This window comes from Balaenoptera borealis (assembly GCF_965194805.1).
Source record: "Balaenoptera borealis genome assembly, chromosome: 16".
In the NCBI taxonomy this organism is placed as follows: Eukaryota; Metazoa; Chordata; class Mammalia; order Artiodactyla; family Balaenopteridae; genus Balaenoptera; species Balaenoptera borealis.
In genome coordinates this window covers 75763767-75785039 of record NC_138872.1, presented here as the reverse complement: position 1 = coordinate 75785039, position 21273 = coordinate 75763767, and the positions used below count along the sequence as shown (strand labels likewise).

The following is a 21273-nucleotide window of genomic DNA, read 5'->3' as shown; positions in this document are numbered from 1 at the left end:
GGCTCGGGCGGGGAGCGGCGGCGCGGGCGGCCGGAGCTGTGCGGTCGTGCCCGGGGACCGGAGCTGCCCCGGCGCCACCCGCCCCGAGGGGCTCCGCCTGTCTCCGGCTGGGGCCGCGGCCTGCGCCCGCTCGGGCTGGAGACCTTGGCGCTGCGCTCGCTGCCGCTTCCCGGGGTACCGCTTCCCCACGCCGAGGTCGGGATCCTGGCCCGCACGCGGTGCCAAGGGAAGCGAAAGGAGATCTGGGCTCGGGATCGCGACAGCTGGGGAAAGAACTCGCGCTTAAGTTTCGAGGAGGTTTCTCTTTTCTTGTTGGAAAGCCCCTCCTCGCGCGGGTGCAGAGGGCCGTGTCCGGGATCCGCGGCCGAAGGGAATTAAGGTGGACCTCGAACCCGAGCGGCCGCGCGTCTCGCTCCTGTCTGCTCGGAAGGCTTTTCTTCGTTTCCTCATTCTCTGTGTTCCTTTCCTCAGTCTGTTTGACTTATTTAACTTTTCTTTAAACATCAACTACGGCGTCTAGTAATTTTTTAGTATTTTTTAAAAAATCTGCTTCTACCTCCCCCCGAAATAAAAAGCAGCCAAAAGAGAGCTTTGTTTTTTTCTAATATTTTTAGGTGCAGCCACTTCACGCCCTCATCCTCCAAAACCGAGTGAAGGGGGATGAAGTGAAATGGCGAGCAAAATCTAAAGATCTTTAGTATGTAAAGGTGCCCCCGTATTAAGGAAGGAGAGAAGGAAAAGCTGTGCTCACCGGCTAACCCTTGGCTCACCACGTTTTTCCATTAGTCGTCCCTGATTAAAAAAAAAAAATCAGCCAGGAAAATGGTCCAGGTAATATAAGGAATCTCACACTTTTCCCTAAAAAACAATGACAAAGAAAACACCCCAAAGATTAAGATCCAAGAAGCCACAAATTTGTACAAATGCTTTAAAGCACAAGTTGAATTTGAAAGTTCATCGAGAAAAAGCAAAGAATTTCCTTGTAGTTCCTGCTTAAGACTTTGGCTGAGAAGCTCTTTTCTGACTTTTCAGGACAGTGGCCAGCCATAGTTGTAACCACCTGGATGGGAGAAAAAGGGATCCAGATCATTTTATGATTAGCCTAAGTCCCACTGCTGTCATTTTCTTTTGGGTGTTTTTCCATGGAGACCTTTTTGAGGACCCCCGCCCCCCTTCCCCTTCCCAGTTACAAAACGGCTTTGTGACATGTATCAGAAAATTAAAGGGCTGGAAAAGCTTTTATTGGAGAGCATTACTCCTAAGTCACTCTGAATATCCTGTCAGACTCATTTCCTTAATAACTTACCGGTTGGCATCGTATAATCACATCCTCTAAGTTCGCTTCAGACATAAGGATCACTTAACTGGCTACTTGAGAATATGGTGTGGAGCCCAGTGGAGCTGACAAGGGTGGCACAGGAGGGTGTGCAAGACAGCCAGAAGGCCTCTTCACCTACAGCTTCTGTCCAGTTTGATCTCTCTCTCTCTCCCCGTCTAACACACACACATACCCCAAGTGCAAATAAAAGCTGGATCAAGAACCTTTTCCTCTCCTTACCCATGCTTTTTGCATTGACGGTACAGTACTTTGTTTCTATAGTGCTTTGGGCCAGTTAGGCTCATTTTAATAGGTAGTCCCCAAATCTGCAGGGGTTCTTTCAATTTGGTAGAATGAATTAACAGCCCCCCCCCTTTTTTTTTTCCTTTTAAAAATATCAACTGTAGTTTAAGCCATGAATTTACCGTAGCCATTCCAGTTTGAACTAAGAGACACTTTTTCATCAAGGAATAGTGAAATGCTCTTATCTCCAGGTTTTTAGCTGGGAAACTCGTGTTCCTAGACATCTCACTTAATATTACAATATAACAACACTATTCCTGTAATTTTTGCTTCTATAACTCAATATTCTTGATTTGTTTAATGCATATCTTGTTTCCCCCTCCATGCAACACTTTTTTGGTGGTTTATTTTTATGAAAAGCTACTGTAATATGCAGTTTTATTTAATTATGTTTAAAATGTCAAGAAGGCCCTCAGCATATTTTTTATTCATGCAAAATAAAAGGAAACATCTATCAAGGATTTGTTTTATTTTAAACTGCTTATGTATAAACGTATAGAGTTCAACACTTGTTTTGCACATACTATACATTCATTTTTTTCTTGATCTATTAATCTTTGGAATCACGCTTACAGTAGGCAGATTAGAATTAAAATAAAGGGGAAAATAGTCATAACAATATTTTATGTCTTTCTGTATCACTTGCATTGAGAACTAGAACTTGTTCCCCAGATAACACTCTGGAATATCTCATCTTTATCAATATAACACAAAAAGACTAAATTGAATATCTTCTTTGTCCCCAAAAGCCAGCTCCAGAGTCTGAATATGTTGTATTTCAGATTCCCCCGCACGCTATTTCTTATATTTCTTCTAGATTTATTCACCGTTCTCTGCTTCACTTTGTCAAAACATGCATTTCTGTGCATAAAGTGTGAAGACTGGTGATTTCTTACAAGGGTTGGGTAGCAAGAAGAGCATAAATATAATATAGCCATTATAACTTTAAATGCATGTACATCATCAAATTACTGTATAATGGAGCTGCTTAATTTTTAAGTTTATTTTTTAATTTTTCAAGTTCTAGAAATACAGTGCTTCTGAAACATTATAGCATTTTTCTCCAAACAGACTTCATGTTGATTTTCCAGAACATTAGTGTATAATTTAAATTGCCTGTATTCTTGCTGTTTAAACAGGCTTATTTCACGTTCCTGGAGCCACTGTAATAATTAGCAGACGTGATTTCTAGAAAATGGAAAGGAAATAATGCTGATGGTGTGTATAGTGTCGGGTTGCTGGGCAGGTCGGCTGGCTTTCATTTCAACACCAAGGTCGTCCTGGTTACCACAGGGGGCAGGGATCTTGGGGTCATCAGATAAATCTTTAAAAATGAATTTCAGGGAGTGCTGGTTGACACTTTTTAGTGAGGAGAAGCTTAGCGTTAAATAATAGGCATTTCTAGTTTGTGAGAGAAAATTGAAAAATATGGCATGTCTGCAAATACAAAAAAAGTACTGTTTCCAAAATAATGATCTGTCAATGAAATTGCAAAATCATTATGCGAATGAGCTGAATTGCTTTGTGTATCATCTCATAGAAATATGTTTTGCACAGATAATATGTCTAATAAGGACATGTTTTTAAAATCAGATTTTTTTCTTCCCTCAGCAAATAGCTGCACTGCAGGTCTGGCTCACGCAGTCAACCAGCACCACCTTATGGAGGATTGGGGGAAATTGCCACTTTCCTTTTTAGGCTTTTCTAAAACGTAGTAAAATTGATTTAAAATAATCGTAATGATGATGGTGATGACAAAATTAATGACAGTAGTAATGCTTTCTTTCCCCTTCTTGTGTTGCAGGCCTCAGATGCCAGCTCTGAAAAACTCTTCAATACTGTTATTGTAAACAAAGGTAAGACTCCTTAAATCCGAGCAATAGCTTATTTTTCTATTTGCTCTGTTGTTGGGATGAAAGCATAAAGAACAATGGTCATTCCCTTTTCATTCTGGAGCTACGGTTCATAATTTGTATTTTTGCTTGAGACAGAATCTGTGTGCTTTTGTGATGCATCCAAAAACAGTTTATTTTAAAAGAATACATTGAATCCTTACTTAAATTGATTTGACTAAGAAATTACTACTGTCTGTGCGACTTTCATTTAATGTAGGAAGTGGTAATGGAGAATAATAGTTCTTAAGATGCCTTAACTTTCTTATTATCAACTACCCAGCAGTTGGAGAACGATAAATCGCTGATTTGTACTGCAGACTCTAATAATCAGTGCATGTTTAGTATTCACAGCATTATGGTCATAAACCAAGCCTTACTCTGCTGTGGGCTTTCTGTAAAATTAATAAACCATCAAGAGGGCAAAATTTAAATACGTGCCATCCCATTACTTTCTTCCAAACTGCGATATAGAGTAAGAGAGGCTAATGATATAGCAATACATAAAGGGGAAACTTATCTTAAATCACTGCCAATAGGTTTCTGGGCAGTTTTCATTTGTAGCAGTATTGTTGGAAATAATGAAATTTAAGGGAGCTTCTAATCACGGGCTTTACAATGGTGTATACTTTGAAAGGTATAAATCATATAAATTATTTGATCTCTTTCTCTCCGCTGTATAGAGCCTGTTGTAGGTGCTTGCGTGGTAATTGCTAAATACAGAATGTATGCGTCCTGTCGTGGTCTCGTTCTGTATTACATGGAAGATACTTGGTAGCTTGAACGGGGTTGGGCCTTTATGAAGTGAAATATGAAACCACCTTGGCATTCTATAGTTGCCTTGGCTAGCATTTTTGCTAGCTGGTTAGTCACACATGTTTCCAAGTGCAGTTATTTTGAGCGCCCAGATTATTTTAGAACTTGAACCAACTGCAGCTTTAAATAGTACATTATGTTTAGAGTTCCCTTTAGGTGTACATGCTTATGTGATTGCTGTTACTCCCAGAATTATTGTCATATTGAATTTTATCTCTTTTATTGCATAATGGAGTATTCCAGTTTTATGTTTCATCATATATTTTGATGGACTGAAAGTTTGTATAAATTTGTTGTCCATAATGCTAAAGCCCAATAAAAGAAGATACGCTGCAGTTCACAGCGTACAGGGCTCAAATGGAAAGATACATAATTGTTTATTGCTCATTTTGACGAGGGAAGAGGTTGGGTAGATGGTCGTGTGTCCCTGCAAAATAGGAGGAGGAGGAGCCTGAGGCAGGACAGTTCACCAAAAGGAGGTCCTCTGTGTTTCAGTGGCACCCTGCCCCACCCCCTCCCCAGGACCTCCAGCCCACATGACTGTGTCTCTCTTTTGCTAACTTGCTGTAAAGTTTTGGAATGTGCTTGCCCTCTCTGGGAGCAGGCCTGGCAGGAGAGTTGGCTCTGGGACCTGCATTCAGGCCCCGCTGCCCTCCTGGGGCTGAAAGGCTCCCTTCAGGGCCGAGGAGGAGTGATTGATGCCGACCATCATCCTCGCCCCTCTGCCTCTTCCCTCCTGCTCCTCTGGCCCCTCTCCCTTTTCCAATCAAACTCTCCCACATTCTTATTTTTGTTTACTTACAGAGTGTGATTTGTGGCATCTATTTGGTTGTGAATAGTCATCCTGACAGGGTGCCTTTTTTCTGAGCTGCTTTTCTGGGGGTGATTTAGTTGCCTTGAAAGGATTAAGGTTTCTTTGTGTACACTAAAATCAACATAGGCTTTTTGCTAAGCTTTGCTTGGGAAACCATACACAAATAAGCATTTTAGTTGATGGCAGATTATTCCTTTGCCCCTTATTTCCATCAAAATGGCCTTTCTTTTCTCCTCCAGAGTTTCCCCTTAATGCCTTATGCTAATTCCTCTTGGTAACATGAATGACAAGAGCCGGAATCAATGCAAATCCAGGTGCTGCAAAGTAGACGGACTGGTATCCAGCACCCGCCGTCCTCCCTGGAGAGAAAGAGATTAAGGGGGGGCCTGGGAGGGGGGAAGCATGGGGGCAGTTTTGTTAAGGGGATTAGTATTCAAACTGCTAAATATCAGGAAAACAAGTTCAAAAAAGAGATTCATTGTATAGTGATCATGTCAATAATTGCTTCAAGACAGGTGCAGAGAGTCTTGCTATGTGCATGTGGGTTTAGGTCTGTTTTTACTCTGGGTAGTGGCAGTGTTTACTGGATGGATGGTTGACAAGGCCTTCAAGGAACTGTCAGTTTCATGCACATCAAGTTCAAGTTCTCCTGCAAAGCAGCCTGCCCGCCTGCAAGTCAGGTCTCCCGTCTCTGTCCAGTATTCTTAGCCAAGAGCAATAAAAAGCAATGTAAGAAAGGGCAAATTTATACCAGGTAACAAACACCACTGGGAAGATCTTCAAAGCCTCGGCTTATTGAACAGTCTGACAGAAGTGCAGGGAAGCTGACACGTGTATTCCTCCTCCTCCAGATGTTTAAAGCTACACATCACCTCTCCCTCTCAGGAGCCCCACCGGGCCCTGGCCTTCCAGAAGTGTGGCTTTCAGCTGCTGGCGAGATTACGCTGCGGAGCCCGGTGGCAGGCAGATTCGGTCCATAAAATTTCACTGTGGGAGGGCAGTGCTAATCTCACAAGCTGATTGTGGTGGGGCCGGCCCGGCGGGCGGGGGGATGCGCAGCTTTGATGTCGGGCTGGGCGGTTGGGGGATGCGGCTCTGGCTGAAGCAGCAGGGGCTGTGCCTCAAGTCCCGTCAGTCTGTTGGTGAGCTGGAGTAAGTCATTTCGCCTCTTTAGGTCAGAATTTTCAATCATGGCAAAACCTAGTCCTGGGCCGACATCTCTGGTGGGGATAAAACAGTTAGCTGGGGAAGGGGGGAGGGGCTGAAGCAGAGTAGGTGCCATGAACACATTTTATATCCCTTCTGCCTGTTTGATTTTATTTGGACTCTCTCTGTGTTGTAGAGTCTGTCCAGTTTAATAGAGGACCAGCAAGATTTTTGTGTTTAGGTGTTCCGAATCGTTGTTTCCTTCTGACGCCTTTTATTTCCCACTTTGAAACAAATTAATCAAACGGTGCATGCTTGCATGTACACACAACATGCCCAGTGAGAATTGACCTTGTCCAGAGGGGCGGGGAGATGAACCTCCAAGTTGCAGGGCTTAGGGTTGGAGACATAAAAAAATAGTTTAACTTTAATCAAGGTCATGGTTGCCTTATTTAATCTTTATGTGTTTAAATGTTTACAGGATGTTCATGTGAATTTTATGAATCCTTCTGTCTTTGTGACTCAACCATCTGCCAAAGAAAAAATTAATTTTCCCAGTGAGACAGAGACACACAGAGAGAGACTAAGTTCTTGTCCATATTGAGTTGGTTGAACTGCTGTAGAAGCAGTAGGATTTGTACCCCAAATTCTAGACTGTTTATCCTTAAAAGGAACTAACTCGTCAGTCAATTCAGTGTGTCCAGCCAGTATTTATAACCCTTCTTTACCTACTCTCGGTTCTACTTCTCAGGGGTTTTGCCACTTTCATATATAGGCAGAAATGCAGGAAATGAGTACTTAGTAGACATGACTATCCTGCCAGCCCTGGTGTAGGTCCACGGTCTAGTTTAGGGGTAGAGAAAAGGCCCTGAATTGCCTCTTTTCCAGGATCTGTCCTGCAGCTAAGGCAAGTTGCAGATGAGAGGGGCCAGGTGGTGTACTTCACCCCATCACTCTCACCCCTTCTCTGGCCTTCACCTTCGTCTCGTGGTAATGTCGGCCCTCCTGGGGAGAGGTGCCCTGAGCTAACTGTGGGAGAGCTGCGTGTTTCCAAATAGCTGGGGTGGGGAATGACCCGGGTAGGGATGAGGCCCCTGATTGGTGCTCCCTTCTGCCGTGAGCACCCCCGTCTACTGAAACGTATACAGCAAAGGACCAGCCACCCACCCTCCCGGGTAGGACCCCACCTCCCCTCCCCCAGGTCAGCCATGGGGACTCTGGTGGACACTCACTCACCATGATGAGTGCCAGACGGAACACTGGGGCCACCTTGAGCTCTCTCCGACCAGGGCTGGTTTTCCTTTCCCAGGCCCCACCAGACCTACTAGTGGACACACAGGCCTCTTCTTGGGGTCGATTTTGTGCTGAGGGTTTCCATGGGACACAGATGAGGTTGGAGCCTTTAGATCAGTAGGGCTTTTGGGTATCTTTGACAATATGGTTTTATCACCAGCATAGAAGGAAAACCTGGCTAAAAAATTGGTTGAGATTTGAGATGAAGTGAGAAAAAAGTTACTAGAGATGCTGCTTGGTGGGTTTAGGTTCAGCAACTGAGTACGTAATAAAATCTTTCATGGCGATGATCTCACTTCATTCATCGAGTTTAGACATAAAGGGGGAATTCCTTGGTTTGGTGACAAGTAAAGGTAAGAGTTATGTTACCACCAGGGCCCCTCCCCTAAAACAATTCTGTGCTTTCTACGTAAGTGAAAACAATGCAATTGAGTGTGGGATAGCTTTCTTTAAAAAAAAAAAAAAAAAGATATAGAGTTTAAAATCCAATTATAATAAAAATATGGAGACCATTTTACAATTCCTTGTAGTGTCTTGGGTTTCCTTGTAAGGAGAACATGACATAAAGCTTATTCCCCACGTGCAGAAGAGTAAACTGAGCCCATTTTAGCCTCTATAAATTAGTCCCATTTTTGTACTGTCTTAAATCCTACATAAGGGAAAGTTGCACTGTCACTCATTCTTTATTTTTCCTTCTCTGGATCCTTTTTGTAGTTTCAGAGCGTTTTCTTGGGTCTTTAGAGGATAGAGATGTCTGATAGGGGGGAAATACTATTGAAGGGTAATTGGTGCTTGATTCAAGACAAAGGAGTTGTGAGTAGTTGGGTTTTCCCTCCTACTCCACACTTCAGAGAACACGTAATCAGCTCCTTTTGTTATGGAAATTGACCTTCCTGTAGGAGCCAGACTCTTACATACAGAATTTGTTGTATAGAATTATTCCTTGAGAATTCTTGGAAACAGAAGCCTTGTATTCTTAGTGTGAAACCACCGGGAAGGGTCTAAAAAGATTCCATGTGGTCAGAAAGTGTTTCCCTCCAGATATTTTTCCATCAACTGCTACCTGGTCTCTCCCTGACCTTGTTCGTGAGTATGGTGGGGAATCCTGGGTAAATGTTGGATCCCCTTACTGGAATTTTAGCTCAAGGGGTGGAAGGTATTCCGAGCATTTGAATTGATCTTGATGGTGTCTTTGGAGTAGAACTTTGACAGCGATGCCACTTTTCCAGATAAAAGTAGGCCAGATCTCCTGGTCCTGAGCGCCTCTGTGAGCTGGAGCAGATTACAGGGTGACATTCTTTTAGTCGGATGATCACATTGCCACTGTTTATTTCTGAGCCCACTAAAAAGCTCTTCCCTTACTTTATTGATTGATTGCTGCTGTTCTTGGAAAGACTTTTCTCCATACTTGGCAATATTAGCAAAGAAGCTTGAATGTTGATCAGCATCACTTTTCATTCTGTTCATATTTAGTGCTTCGTTTAGGCAATGATGTCAAATTCGCTGTCTCAGAAAGTAGTCTACATTCATAGTAGACACTTGGCACAAAAAATATCAGATCAGTTCTGGAGAGTCTTTAATGAGAACCGTTAAATGACAAAGGGCCTCCTCACTGGTAACAACCTTCAAGTGCACGGGGTCAGCCTCAGGCCTGGAGAGTTTCCTGCATGGAGGAAGCCGGTGGCTATCCCATGGCCTCTGGATTATTTCTGGTTTCTGACAACTGCACAAAAATGTTGTTTTCTCTGAAAATGTATGTTTATTTAACTAGGTTTCTTTTTGCTTCACAATCTGGATTCCATTCACTCAGTTACCACTCCAATTAACTAACAATTATTTAACATTAACAGTAATTACAGACGCCAGTTAAGCGCCTACAGATGTCAACTGTTAGCTTTGTACCTAATCACTCAATGAAATGGAGAAAGTTCAACAAACATCAATTAGCCAGGCAATTAGTATGAGTTAGGAAAGAGCATGTTATCATGTGTGAGCTGATTCAATTTATTTTATTTTGGCAGTAAAACACACACAGGCGAGCGGCAATAAGTTCCTCAGATAAGATAAAACTCTATTGTGTTGCAGCTTACATAAGAATTCTTTCCTTTCCTGTGCGTAAGTCAAATATGCACTTGCCCGGAATTTATTTAACAAACAAAATTTGTCTCAATTACTCAGAAAGTCCAGCAATGCTCAGTCTCAGGAAGCAACTTTGGTGAATTATGAATCCAGTGAATATGCTGTATAAGGAAATGTCAAAATTTTTCAGTGGAGGAATGATTGATTCCCACTCAAGTAATCTCCGTGCATTTCGAATTTTTACCAGTTTATTCTTGAACCTATGGTGGAGCGGGTGCAACAGGGATTTTATTAATTTCATGGTGCCTGAACTTTTTGCTCAGCTGTCTTTGATTTAGCCTGGGGCAACCATCAAAATCTTTTACCTGCTTGCCCAGTCTATGCTTTAAGAAAGTAGAAGTGGCTCTCAGTTGAGGACCCACTTCGTGAATTCACCAAAGAGATCCTGGGCCCGAATTCAGATATTCTATACCACTCCCCCACCCCACCCATAGACTTGACTTCCATCAGTTGCCTGGGTGTCTGGACTTGCTGGGAAAGTGCATTCTAAAGCCTGCTTATGTAAGGTGGCCCATCAACTGGTATTTGGAGGTTCATTTTACCTCCAAATGGAAAGCTGTCCATAAGTGGCTGTGCCTCTGGTTCCCCTCCTAGAAATGCTTTCTCACTGATTCCTGAAGCCTGTGTGTAGGAGTGGAAGGGGCCAATCCTTAGGGGAGTGCTCTGTCAGGTCACTGTGTGTGTGATGTGCAGAGTTCTCCATTTGCGCAAACCTCTCAGCGTTAACTGAATCCAGGAGTTGAAAAATTGGTATTGGGAGTTCCCTGGTGGCCTAGGGGTTAGGATTCCGGGCTTTCATTGCCGTGGCCCAGGTTCAATACCTGGTCGGGGAACTGAGATCCCACAAGCCACACGGCCAAAAAATAAATAAATGAATAAATAAAATTTAATATTGGGTTCACTAGAATAGCTTAGGGCAAAGAGCTGCCATGTTCCACGTGCTTTTCTCTTATAAATACTTTTTTAAAATTTATTTATTTTTGGTTGCGTTGGGTCTTCGTTGCTGCACGCGAGCTTTCTCTAGTTGCAGCGAGCGGGGGGCTACTTTTCGTTGCGGTGCGCAGGCTTCTCACTGTGGTAGCTTCTCTTGCTGCGGATCAGGGGCTCTAGGCGCATGGGTTTCAGTAGTTGTGGCTCGCGGGCCCTAGAGCGCAGGCTCAGTAGTTGTGGCGCACGGGCTTAGTTGCTCAGTGGCACGTGGGATCTTCCCAGACCAGGGCTCGAACCTGTGTCCCCTGCATTGGCAGGCGGATTCTTAACCAATGCACCACCAGGGAAGTCCCTCTTATAAATCTTTTACCATTGTTCAGCACCCAGTGCACTGGCATGGCTGTTCTGGAGAGATGTCTTTGCCCTTCTGTATCCCTTAATAGGGCCTCTGTTCATCTGCTTTGGCACATTATGCTGAAGAGCTTACAGCAACAAAGGTCTCGTATCAGGTGTCAGCTGCGGACCAGCTGTGGTTCCCCTTGTTTTTATTCTGGGACCCAGGCTAGAGAAGCAGCCCTCATCGTGGTTATCTTAGTAAAAGGAAAAGAGTAGAGACAGAATCATAGAACACCTCTTTAAAGTTTCAGCTTGGTTGTGGTGTTGGGCATTTCCAGCCATCTCATTGGCCAGAACAAGTCCCTAGGACTTTTTCCACCGTGCTGTTCCAAAGTATTCTGTGTTCCCTGGAGGTTAGTAGGAACACTCTCTTGACAGTGGGGGGGTCTCATCCAGGTCTTCCTGGCATTCCAGGATGCCCACCGTGATCTGAGCAGGTGCTGCCAAAAGCATCACGGTGACCGCATTGCAGCGATGCTCAACTTCAGACGTCTCTGATTTCCTTCCCTGCTACTAAGACGTGTTTCCATATTTCCACTCTCCACGCCCATTCTTGTGCCTGTAAGTGGACCGATTGTTACTCTTCAGCCAGATTTTATTAGAAGTGATTTAGGATTTTCCAGCAGGGGCATTTCCCTAGCAACCAATGATGTAAGCATGAGGCCAGTCCATGCCGAGGTGGGAGGGGCGCCAGTTAAATAAGGAGTAATGTTCTGTGGGTGCTCAAATCTTTTCTGACCCTCATAAACCTTGTCTTATAGAGGAGGAGGTGGAGAGCACATCATTGCTTTCTCTAAGAGTCCTTTTGGAGAGGGAAATGTCTCAAGTGTGCGTGTTAATAGGCTGATGTGGGAGGCGGTTAGATTGCGATGCCTTTAAAACCCACTTGGAAAACATTTCCCCCTCTTATCTATCACCTTTCACATCCCTCAGAAGAGTAACACTGAAACCTAATTTTAGCCAAGATTACATCATTTTCTCATTATGTGTTTACAGCCGGGGAAGGCTTTTCCATAGTAAAGCTCCTCTCACCAGAAGCCCAGCCATGTAATTCCTTTCGTTTTATATCAGTTTTTGATTTTTCCAAGTGTGGACTGTCCTGTGCTGGACTTCTTGGGCTGATCTCTGAGGGCTTCTTTATCCATGAACTTCATCCATCGACTTGGGTTTGACAAGGAGTCTTCCTCTGAGGTCGGATTTGTCATTTGCGAAGTGAATGATGTCAGGGTTCATTCCGTTTCCTCCTTCAGTTGGCAGAAAGTGGAAGCCATATTGAAATGAATTCTTTTGTTCAGCAATTATTACAGAGGGAGTTCCCTGGCCATCCAGTGGTTAAGACTTCGCTTTCCAATGCAGGGGGTGTGGGTCTGATCCCTGGTCGGAGAGCTAAGACCCCACATGCCTCACAGACAAAAAACCAAAACATAAAACAGAAGCAATATTGTAACAAATTCAATAAAGACTTTTAAAATGGTCCACATCAAAAAAAATCTTTAAAAAAATCATTATTGAGCGCTGATTCCGTAAAAAGCACAGGAGATACAGCAGTGAACAGATCCCATTAAACATAATGACCAGAAGCATAAGAGTTTAATATATTTTAAGATTCGAAAAGAGACTTTTTAAATGGTGTAATGGGAAAGAAGCCTTAAGACCTTTTTAGGAGGGAAAAGCTGAGCCAAGGTGAGCCCTGACGGGTCAGCAAACCAGAAACAGACCAGCCCTCAGACTGCAGACAATGTCACCCTTTCAGAGGGGGGCTCTGGGGGCACACATGTGCCAGCTTGTGCTCCCAGTGAGACTAAAACCTGCCCCTTAGAACTTTCCGTTGTAAAAATTGATGCTGTCTTTTTTGTTAAATTAGTTAAGCTATTGAAAAGATTTGGGGGAGAATTGTAAAGGTCTGTGTATCGCCTCTCAATAGGGCCTCTTGATTTCATGTTTCCTCAGTTAGATTTTGTTGCTTAAATGTTTGCCAGGTTGGCATACTGCGCGGAGGTGGCAGGATGTACCACAGCTTTTAGTTATAGAAGATCCAGGCTCAAGTCTGAGCTGGGCTGCTTGTAACCACGAGCATATCACTCTATTAGACGAGGTTTTCTCGTTAACTTGAGAAAGTTGGGTAGACTCCAAGATCCCATCCTGGTCCAAAGGCCAGAGTTTGCTTTGGAGTGTTCTAGGTCCTTCTAGAGCCTGAAGCTTGTGCAGAGGGCATATATTTCCCAGAGAGCTGTGAATGAGACTGTGGACACTTGCATTTGGCAGGAGTGTCATGACTTCAGTCCTGAACTTATGAGCAAGGATAGGGCGGCAGAAACCTCTCTTCACCCCTGGAGATTCCATCTCTATTGGAAGCATCTGAGAGGCAGGAAGGGGTGGAGCCTCAGGGGGGAGCGGGAGGGGAGGGGAGAGAGAGAGATGCTACCAGCTGTTAGGTATTAACCTCCCTCCAGAATTAGAATAACAATGCAGAGTCCTCTTCCTCTGCGGGTTTGTATTTGGAGTGGTGTTAAAAGAGGTGTTTTATCTGCTTAGTAAGTGTTTATAAAAGCCCAGAGTATAGAGAACCTAGCTGCCGGTTCCCTTGTACTTGACTTGAATGACTGACCGGTTCCAAGGCCGGGATTGCTACGGGTTAGAAGAAGGTAGGGCTGAGGGTTCCACAGCAGAGAAAGGCCCTGCCTTGGAGAGCCCGGAGGCAAGCTGGCAAGAGGCGTCTTTTTCTAGAGTGACTCATTTTACCAACTGTGAATTGAAACGAGGCTTAGATGGACCATTCTCGATCATCAAGAGAATGTCACCACCTCGCCATCTGTTTTCAGCTGTCAGCAGAGTCTGCACCAAGCAATTCATCAGAGCTCTGCTTCTTCAAAAGTTAATCTAGGCCTCCTTGACTGAAGCAATCTTCCTTCCTACTTTTCATTTGCTACGAGGTGGTGATAATATCAACTTCTTCTCCCAGTACGGCACTTGCTGTTTGCTGGATTTTAGCTTTCTTCACAGGCTTCTCGTGTCTCTTGGGGAAAGGTTTGTTTCAGAGTAAAGAAACAGTACTTTCAGTGTCTTACCATTGCCCAAGAGCTGGCACAGACTAAAACTGTGAGTGCATTCAAGGAAGTGCTGTGTTCATTTTATGGTTAACACGTCCATCGCCTGTTGTTCAGGAGAATTCAGTTTGTCTGGACCGTCGCCCTTATTTTCTGAGACTGATGGCTGTGGAAAGGAAGAACGCCACTGATGAGACACTGAGAGTCTGAGACACCGATTCCTGGATTAGAAGCAGGGGCGCTGCTGCTGTGGGCTTTGGTCAAATGTCTGATCAAACTAAATGATGTGGGTTTGGTTTTTGCACTTGGCTGTAGGGGCCACATTGCCCTGTTCAATGGCCTTTTCCCAAGATGTTAGACATCACATCAATTTCATTTCTGCTCCCGTGGGAAGTGCAAAGCCCTGACTTAAATAGGAAACTTGGGGAGAACTGGTTAGAAGATGGCGCTCCATCTCCACTTTGGCCTCGCCTCCCAGGGGCAACTGATATTTGCCCAGATGACCCAGGACCCCTGGTTGGCCAGAACCTCACCCGCCCAGGACACACCTTTGGGACAGGCTGGTGCCTGGTTTCAGCCCTTTCCTTCTCAGGGCCTCTGGGTGGAGGAAGGAGCTCTCCTGTCTCCTCCTCCTCCCGTATTCGCTCCAGGACAAACTTGAAAACTGCCTACTCTGAGGGTTTTTCAGCATTTTAAAAGTTAAGGCGGACTTTCTGAGCCTTCTCAGCACCCTGCCAGGTATCTTATCTTATTCAAATATCCTAATTGCTACTCCGGCTTCTCAGCTGCTCATCATCCGACCACCTAACTGACTAAATAGACCTTCACCTGAGGGCCTCATTATGCTTTCTGCCGGTGCATCAGGCCAAAAATACCTCTCCAGTACCTGCTCGACATCTTGGGCTTCCAAGTGACAAACAAATAATTGGGTGAAACAAACCCTGGGCGCCGAGCAGCTGCCATCGGTGTCAGAGCACAGAGGAGTCCGTGACAATGACAGTCCCGGCGCTGCCTGGTTCATGTCACAGCAAATCTTTGAACAGTGGGTTGTGCTGACACCAGAGAATGACAGCTTTGGAAATGGCGTGCTAGTTACCGCGGCAAGAGAGGCCTCTCATGTAGACCGTGACAAGCAGCTGTCATTTCCGTACAGGTGAACAACTGACATCCTAGCACAGGGAGGGTGGCAGGCAGGTAAGGTTGGCCTGGGGAGAGAGGAGTCTCAAGTGCTGGGGACCGTGTGCACGTGTGGCCGGAGCTGGCCTGGGAACACGCACGCACGCACGCACGCACACATGCACCTGGGTCTTCTCTGTTGTTCTGTAGAATTCATCTGAGAAAGGGCTGCAGGAATACAGTGTCAGCTTTTGAGGATGGGACCAAGGCCCTGCTGCCACTGGCCCAGCCCGACATGCTTAAAGAACTTTTGCATTTCAAGTCTACGCCCACCTCATCTTCTTGATGTGTCACAGGTTGGTTTTCCGAGCCCAATACTTAGTTTTGTAGACTATGGGGAAGGCAAAGTCTCTGATGATAAGGAACTAACTCGCCATGAAAAGGAATGAATCCAGTGGAATTCAGGTGCAGGATCAAGTCTAGAAAGCAGTTCTCAAAGTGTGGTCCCTGGCCCAGCAATATCAGCATGCCCTGAGTAGTTGTTAAATGTGCAGAATCTCCTACAGAGTCAGAAACGCCAGGGCCGTGGCCCAGTAGCCCATTTTGACCAAGCCTTCCAGGTGCTTCTGATGTCGATGGCCACTGGACAAGATCAAGGAAGCACAGGTGGCAGTGAGGTTTCTGTAAATGCTCAGATGACCCATGAATCCCTGGGTGAAATCCATACTCCTGTTGACCAGGGAATAAGTCTGTTCATTGTGGGGCAGCCTTTGTATTTATTTATTTGTGATAGCAGATGCACTGGATCTGTTGAAAGTAACTCTGTGGTCCTACCATTGGACTCAGCTGTCCTCCTCACCCTGGATTTGCAGTCCTCCCACTCTCTCTAGCCTGGTGGACAGGGCTCCTCCTGCATGTGGTGCCATATAGATGCTAGGCCTGTAGTTAGGGCTACATTATGAAGTGAAGCTGTCTGATCTAAGTGGGGTTTGGAACCCTGACCTTGGGCCAATGCTACACCGTAGCCCACTGAGCTAACTCTCTCAACTGCTTCTCAAAGACAAACTGTTCCATCTGGTTCCTGGTTGACAAACGCCTGCTGGCCATCTGTATGAAGGGTCATCACAACACAAAACACCCACGTCCTGCACAAACGTGCCGTGATGACCAGTAACTATTTTGTAAACAAAGCGCCGCGTAAATTCTTTTTTAAATTTCAATAGCCGGGAATGTGGAGTGATGGACAGCAGTGTTTTGAAATATTTTTTCCCATCCATGCAAAATATTATAATGTTTTAAGTCTATAAAATTATCTCTAAGCTGGGTTTTCCCCCAAAATGTAGTACCTAAATATTAAAGCTTTTTTAGGTGTCCTTCAAGAAGAGGCATCTCCCAAGACTCAGTGTGTTGAAGTAGTGGCTCTCAAACTGGAGCCTGCATCAGAATTACCTGGAGGGCTTAAGATACACCTTGCTGGGTCCCACCACAGAGTTTCTGATGCAGTGGGTCTTGGGTGAGCCTCAAGAACTCAGTGAGGGTTCTTGCATTTCTGACAAGTAATCAGGTGATACCAATGCTTCTGGTACCTGGAGCACACTTTGGGATTCATGTGTGTGAAGGCTTTCTACAGGAAAACTCTTTTAAATGCCTTTCCCACTCATTCAGTGAACATCTGAGTATCAGTTCAAAATCCAGTGTCTTTACATGGGAAATGAAATGTACATATGAAAGTGAATTCAGTGTTACCACGGATCCACATCAGGAGCTTTTTAAAAAATTGACATTGTCAAACTTATTTAAACATAGAAAACGTTAGAATGACCTCCCCTACCATGTACCCATTATCCAGATTCATATTTATCAATATTTTGCCATGATTGTTTTTAGGTGATAGGATATCTTAAAGCACATGTCAGGCATCGTGTCATTTCACCCCTACATACTTCAGTGCACATCTGTTTAAAATTTTTATTTTACATCAGCACATCCCGTTATCACAATAACAAACGATAATTCCTCAGTGTCACCCAATACCCCGCTATAATCCCATCTCCCTCATTGTCTCCCAAGTGTCATTTTACATGACCTGTTCCATCAGGATACAAACCAGGGTCGAGTATTACTTGTCTTAATCGAGAGCCATCACCCTCTCCCCAGCCTCCCATTCACTTCAAGTCAGTGACTTGTTGCAGAAACCAGGTCAGCTGTTCATTAACCGTCCCACATTCTGGAAGCCCTTCGTTAACTGTCCCACATTCTGGAAGCCCTTGTGGTGTCATTTAGTTTATTCCTCGGTCCCTCATCTTTGCTGTAAATGGAAGTTGACCCTAGAGCTTTGACTAGATTCGGGTTAGACGTTTTGGCAAGTGAACTCTGTAGGCATCGCAGTAAGCTTCATGTCGCCTCACACCTGGGTACTCGACAGTGTGTGGATGGCCGAGTATCAGTGACGCCAGGATCGTGCAGGAAGCTGAGGTTGTGGCAGCCTGATACCTGCATTGTCAGGTTCCTCATCAGCCTTTCATCTAATGGTTTCATGCATTGCTGATCCTCGCCTGATCCAGCATTTCATTAGAAGTGGTAAAACGGTGGCTTTTCCACCATCCTCCACATTTATTGGCTGAAATTCTTCTGTACAATGAGCTTTCCTTCATCATCTAGAGTTCTTTGGTTACCCTCAAATATAATCAAAGGAAAAGCAAAATAAATGCTTAATTCCTTCTTTTTAGTTGCAAGTTATCAGAGCAAGAAGTTGGTGCCCAATCAGGAGTTTTACTAACACATCTGTACCCTTCTCTGTTTGTGTTTTTCTTACGATAGATCTAACCCATGTTTTTAATTCACTGAGTTAAATTCTCACATGGTTTGTGCTTATCAGTGGAAGAGACAAAATGTCTAAAAATTAGAACGCTACCCGAAGGCATCAAATGGGTTTACACACACATATGTGTGTGTAAATTTAAAGTCTTACCTGTCCGTCACAGCTCTGCTCAAATGCCACATCCTCCAGCGCTTCTCCATCCTTGGGAGGCACTCCACCTTCCCAAGATTTGAACACTTGGCCCATCCTGCCTTTCTTACTAGAACTCAGATGAAGCTGTCTTCCCCTCTTTGAACTCCTACCCCCCCCCCTCCACGGTAACCAGCAGCGTGCTTTGTATACAGTAGGGGCTCAATTTCTGATGGTTGAACCTCAGCAATTAAAATGCAACATCCTAAAAACTATTTCAGACCTTGGGATTTAGGTTATAACCAGAGAGTCTGAGTTGATGAAAGAAAATAAAGTCTGAATCTCACTTGATCTAATCAGCCCATTTGGCCTTATTAGATAATCTGATGATCCCAAGCGGGTATTTTCCAGGAGAGGAACAGGAGGCTGCCCACGTGTATTGGGTGCCGACTGCATGCCTGGGATCTCCGTATGCTGATCTGTTTAGTTCATGTGGTGGCGCAGCCACGTAGGTGTTTCACACGTAAGAACACTGCCCTGTGACGGTAAGGGACAGAGCCCGTTCTTGTGTCGCAGTTTCCCCGGCCTCCTGATCTTCTGCTCTTCCCACTGTGCCAGCCCAGCCTTTGGTTTGGTAAATTAAAAAATACCTCCTGTTGACAACACATTTCTTGAACTGTCTGTAGTCTGTTTGGGAAGAAATACTGGTTCTGCAGTTCTAGCCTGGGAACCTTGAGGGAGACACTGAACACAGCAGAAGTGGGGAGCACCTTCCTTGCAGCCTATGTCAGATCTATCAGCCACGTGATGTTGTGGAAGACTTAGTGTGGCATTTGCCTTAGCCTCGCACACAGCTCAACTTGATATAGTTAAAGAATTAGAACGTTATAGTGACGCCTAATCAAAAGTAAACGGGTGGGCTTCCCTGGTGGCACAGTGGTTAAGAATCCACCTGCCAATGCAGGGGACACGGGTTCAAGCCCTGGTCCAGGAAGATCCCACATGCCGTGGAGCAACTAAGCCCATGCGCCACAACTACTGAGCCTGCACTCTAGAGCCCACGAGCCACAACTACTGAGCCCGCGTGCCACAACTACTGAAGCCTGTGCGCCTAGAGCCCGTGCTCCGCAACGAGAAGCCACCGTGATGAGAAGCCCGTGTACCACAACGAAGAGTAGCCCCCGCTCACCGCAACTAGAGAAAGCCCACGCACAGCAACGAAGACCCAACGCAGCCAAAAATAAAAAAATAAAAATAAAAAATAAATAAATTTATTTTTAAAAAAAAGTAAACGGGTAAACCTGTAAAGGAATTTCAAGTGATGGGACAGCAGAGAGGACTGGAAATCTTAGCGAAGTTATTAAAACTGTCCTCTCTCTTTTTGACTGTCTAGAACCTGTCACTTTATGTTGTAAAGCACTCTTAGGTGGGATGTGTATTTGTACGTGGCAGGGAGAGGACATGGGTTTCCCGGTGAGAGAGTGCTGCTTGTTGGCTGGTCCTTTATAAACCCATAGCCCAACCTTGAGTTTCTGGTGGCAGAAGTACAAGAAATCTAACTAATGAGCACCTCCTGTATAGCACAGGGAAGGAACTCTACCTGATGCTCTGTGGTGACCTAAATGGGAAGGAAATCTAAAAAAGAGGGGATATATGTATACATATAACTGATTCACTTTGCTGGACAGCAGAAACTAACACGACATGGTAAAGCAACTATTCTCCAATAAAAATTAATTTTAAAAATAAATAAATAAAAGAAAGAAAAAGGGGGGGAAAAAAAGAGAAATCCCTGCTATTCATCCATTTTCTGTGGAACTTTCAATCTTGAAGAGCCTCAAACCCTTCCCAACCACCCCCACCTGGTGCTGGGCTTTGGCTCTGTGTGCCAGTCGGCCTCTTGGGCAGTGATGCCTTTTTGGGCAGAGTATCACTGTGAAGCCACTTCTATTCTTTTTTTAAAAATGCTACAAAGAGCTCAAACGCAGTCATTTTCAAGGCCTCATGACCATCACTTACTCTTCCCTCTCCGGGTGACTGAGATGGAGCCGGGCCCTGGCCTTCTTCCCCGCAGGCCTCCACAGCTGGGCTTTCCATCCGAGCTCACCCCCTTCTTTACCCCCCTGGCAGCCTCTCCTTTTCTACTGGCTATTTATTTCCTTTCGTCTCTTAAAAGTATCCTTATCCAATGACAAAGAACAGCAAAAATACAAACAAATACAAACAACAGCTCTATCCTTGCTGCTTCTTTAGGACCTTAAAACAAACCCTTTTTTTTTTTTAATTAATTATTTATTTTTGGCTGCGTTGGGTCTTCTTTGCTGCACGCAGGCTTTCTCTAGTTGGGGCGAGCGGGGCTACTCTTCTTTGCGGTGCATGGGCTTCTCATTGAGGTGGCTTCTCTTGTCGCGGAGCACGGGCTCTAGGCACGCGGGCTTCAGTAGTTGTGACTCGCAGGCTCTAGAGCGCAGGCTCGGTAGTTGTGGCGCACAGGCTTAGTTGCTCCGCGGCATGTGGGATCTTCCCAGACCAGGGCTCGAACCCGTGTCCCCTGCCTTGGCAGGCAGATTCTTAACCACTGTGCCACCAGGGACGTCCCAACAAACCCTTTCTGATATCTTTCTCTTATCCCCTCTTCTTGTAAAATACCTTGCATTTGCATATCTTTTGAGTGATAATTAAGGTGACCCGGTAACTTACTGTCCAAACCAGGACACATTTGAAAGAGAAGCAGGCTACTCTTAATAATGACTCTGGGACAACAGACCTAACCGTGGACTGTCCATGCAAACCGGGATTTATGACAATCCAAGTTCTTTCATAGTTTGTGAAAGTACCCTCATGCACTGGTGGTGGTAGCTAACATTTATTGAAGACTCGCTAGGAGCCAGGCTTTGTTCTAATCACTTTACATGGATTAACTCATGGAATCCTCACCGCCCTCTTTCGAGGTAGGTAGTGTTGTTCACACTATTTTGACTCTGGGGAAACTGAGGCACAGAGAGGCTAAGTGAGTCGCCCCAGGTCACACATCCAGCTTTATCCTCACTCCCAGCTATGTCAGCCCCCAGAGGTCAGGCCATCCTATATCCTCTGAGGTGTTAGCATAGTTT

At 44.9% G+C, this 21273-nt stretch overlaps 1 protein-coding gene across 5 annotated transcripts in view; it reads left to right on the top strand.

Annotated features, from left to right (window-relative positions):
* The window catches only part of AUTS2 (activator of transcription and developmental regulator AUTS2), a 1115781-nt gene that overhangs the window by 1026343 nt on the left and 68165 nt on the right, over positions 1-21273 (top strand). For all 5 annotated transcript variants that reach the window (XM_082358516.1, XM_082358515.1, XM_082358514.1 and 2 more), the window contains one exon: positions 3426-3477. In XM_082358516.1, coding sequence (XP_082214642.1) covers positions 3426-3477 — 52 coding nt within the window. The remainder of the gene's footprint in view (positions 1-3425; positions 3478-21273) is intronic.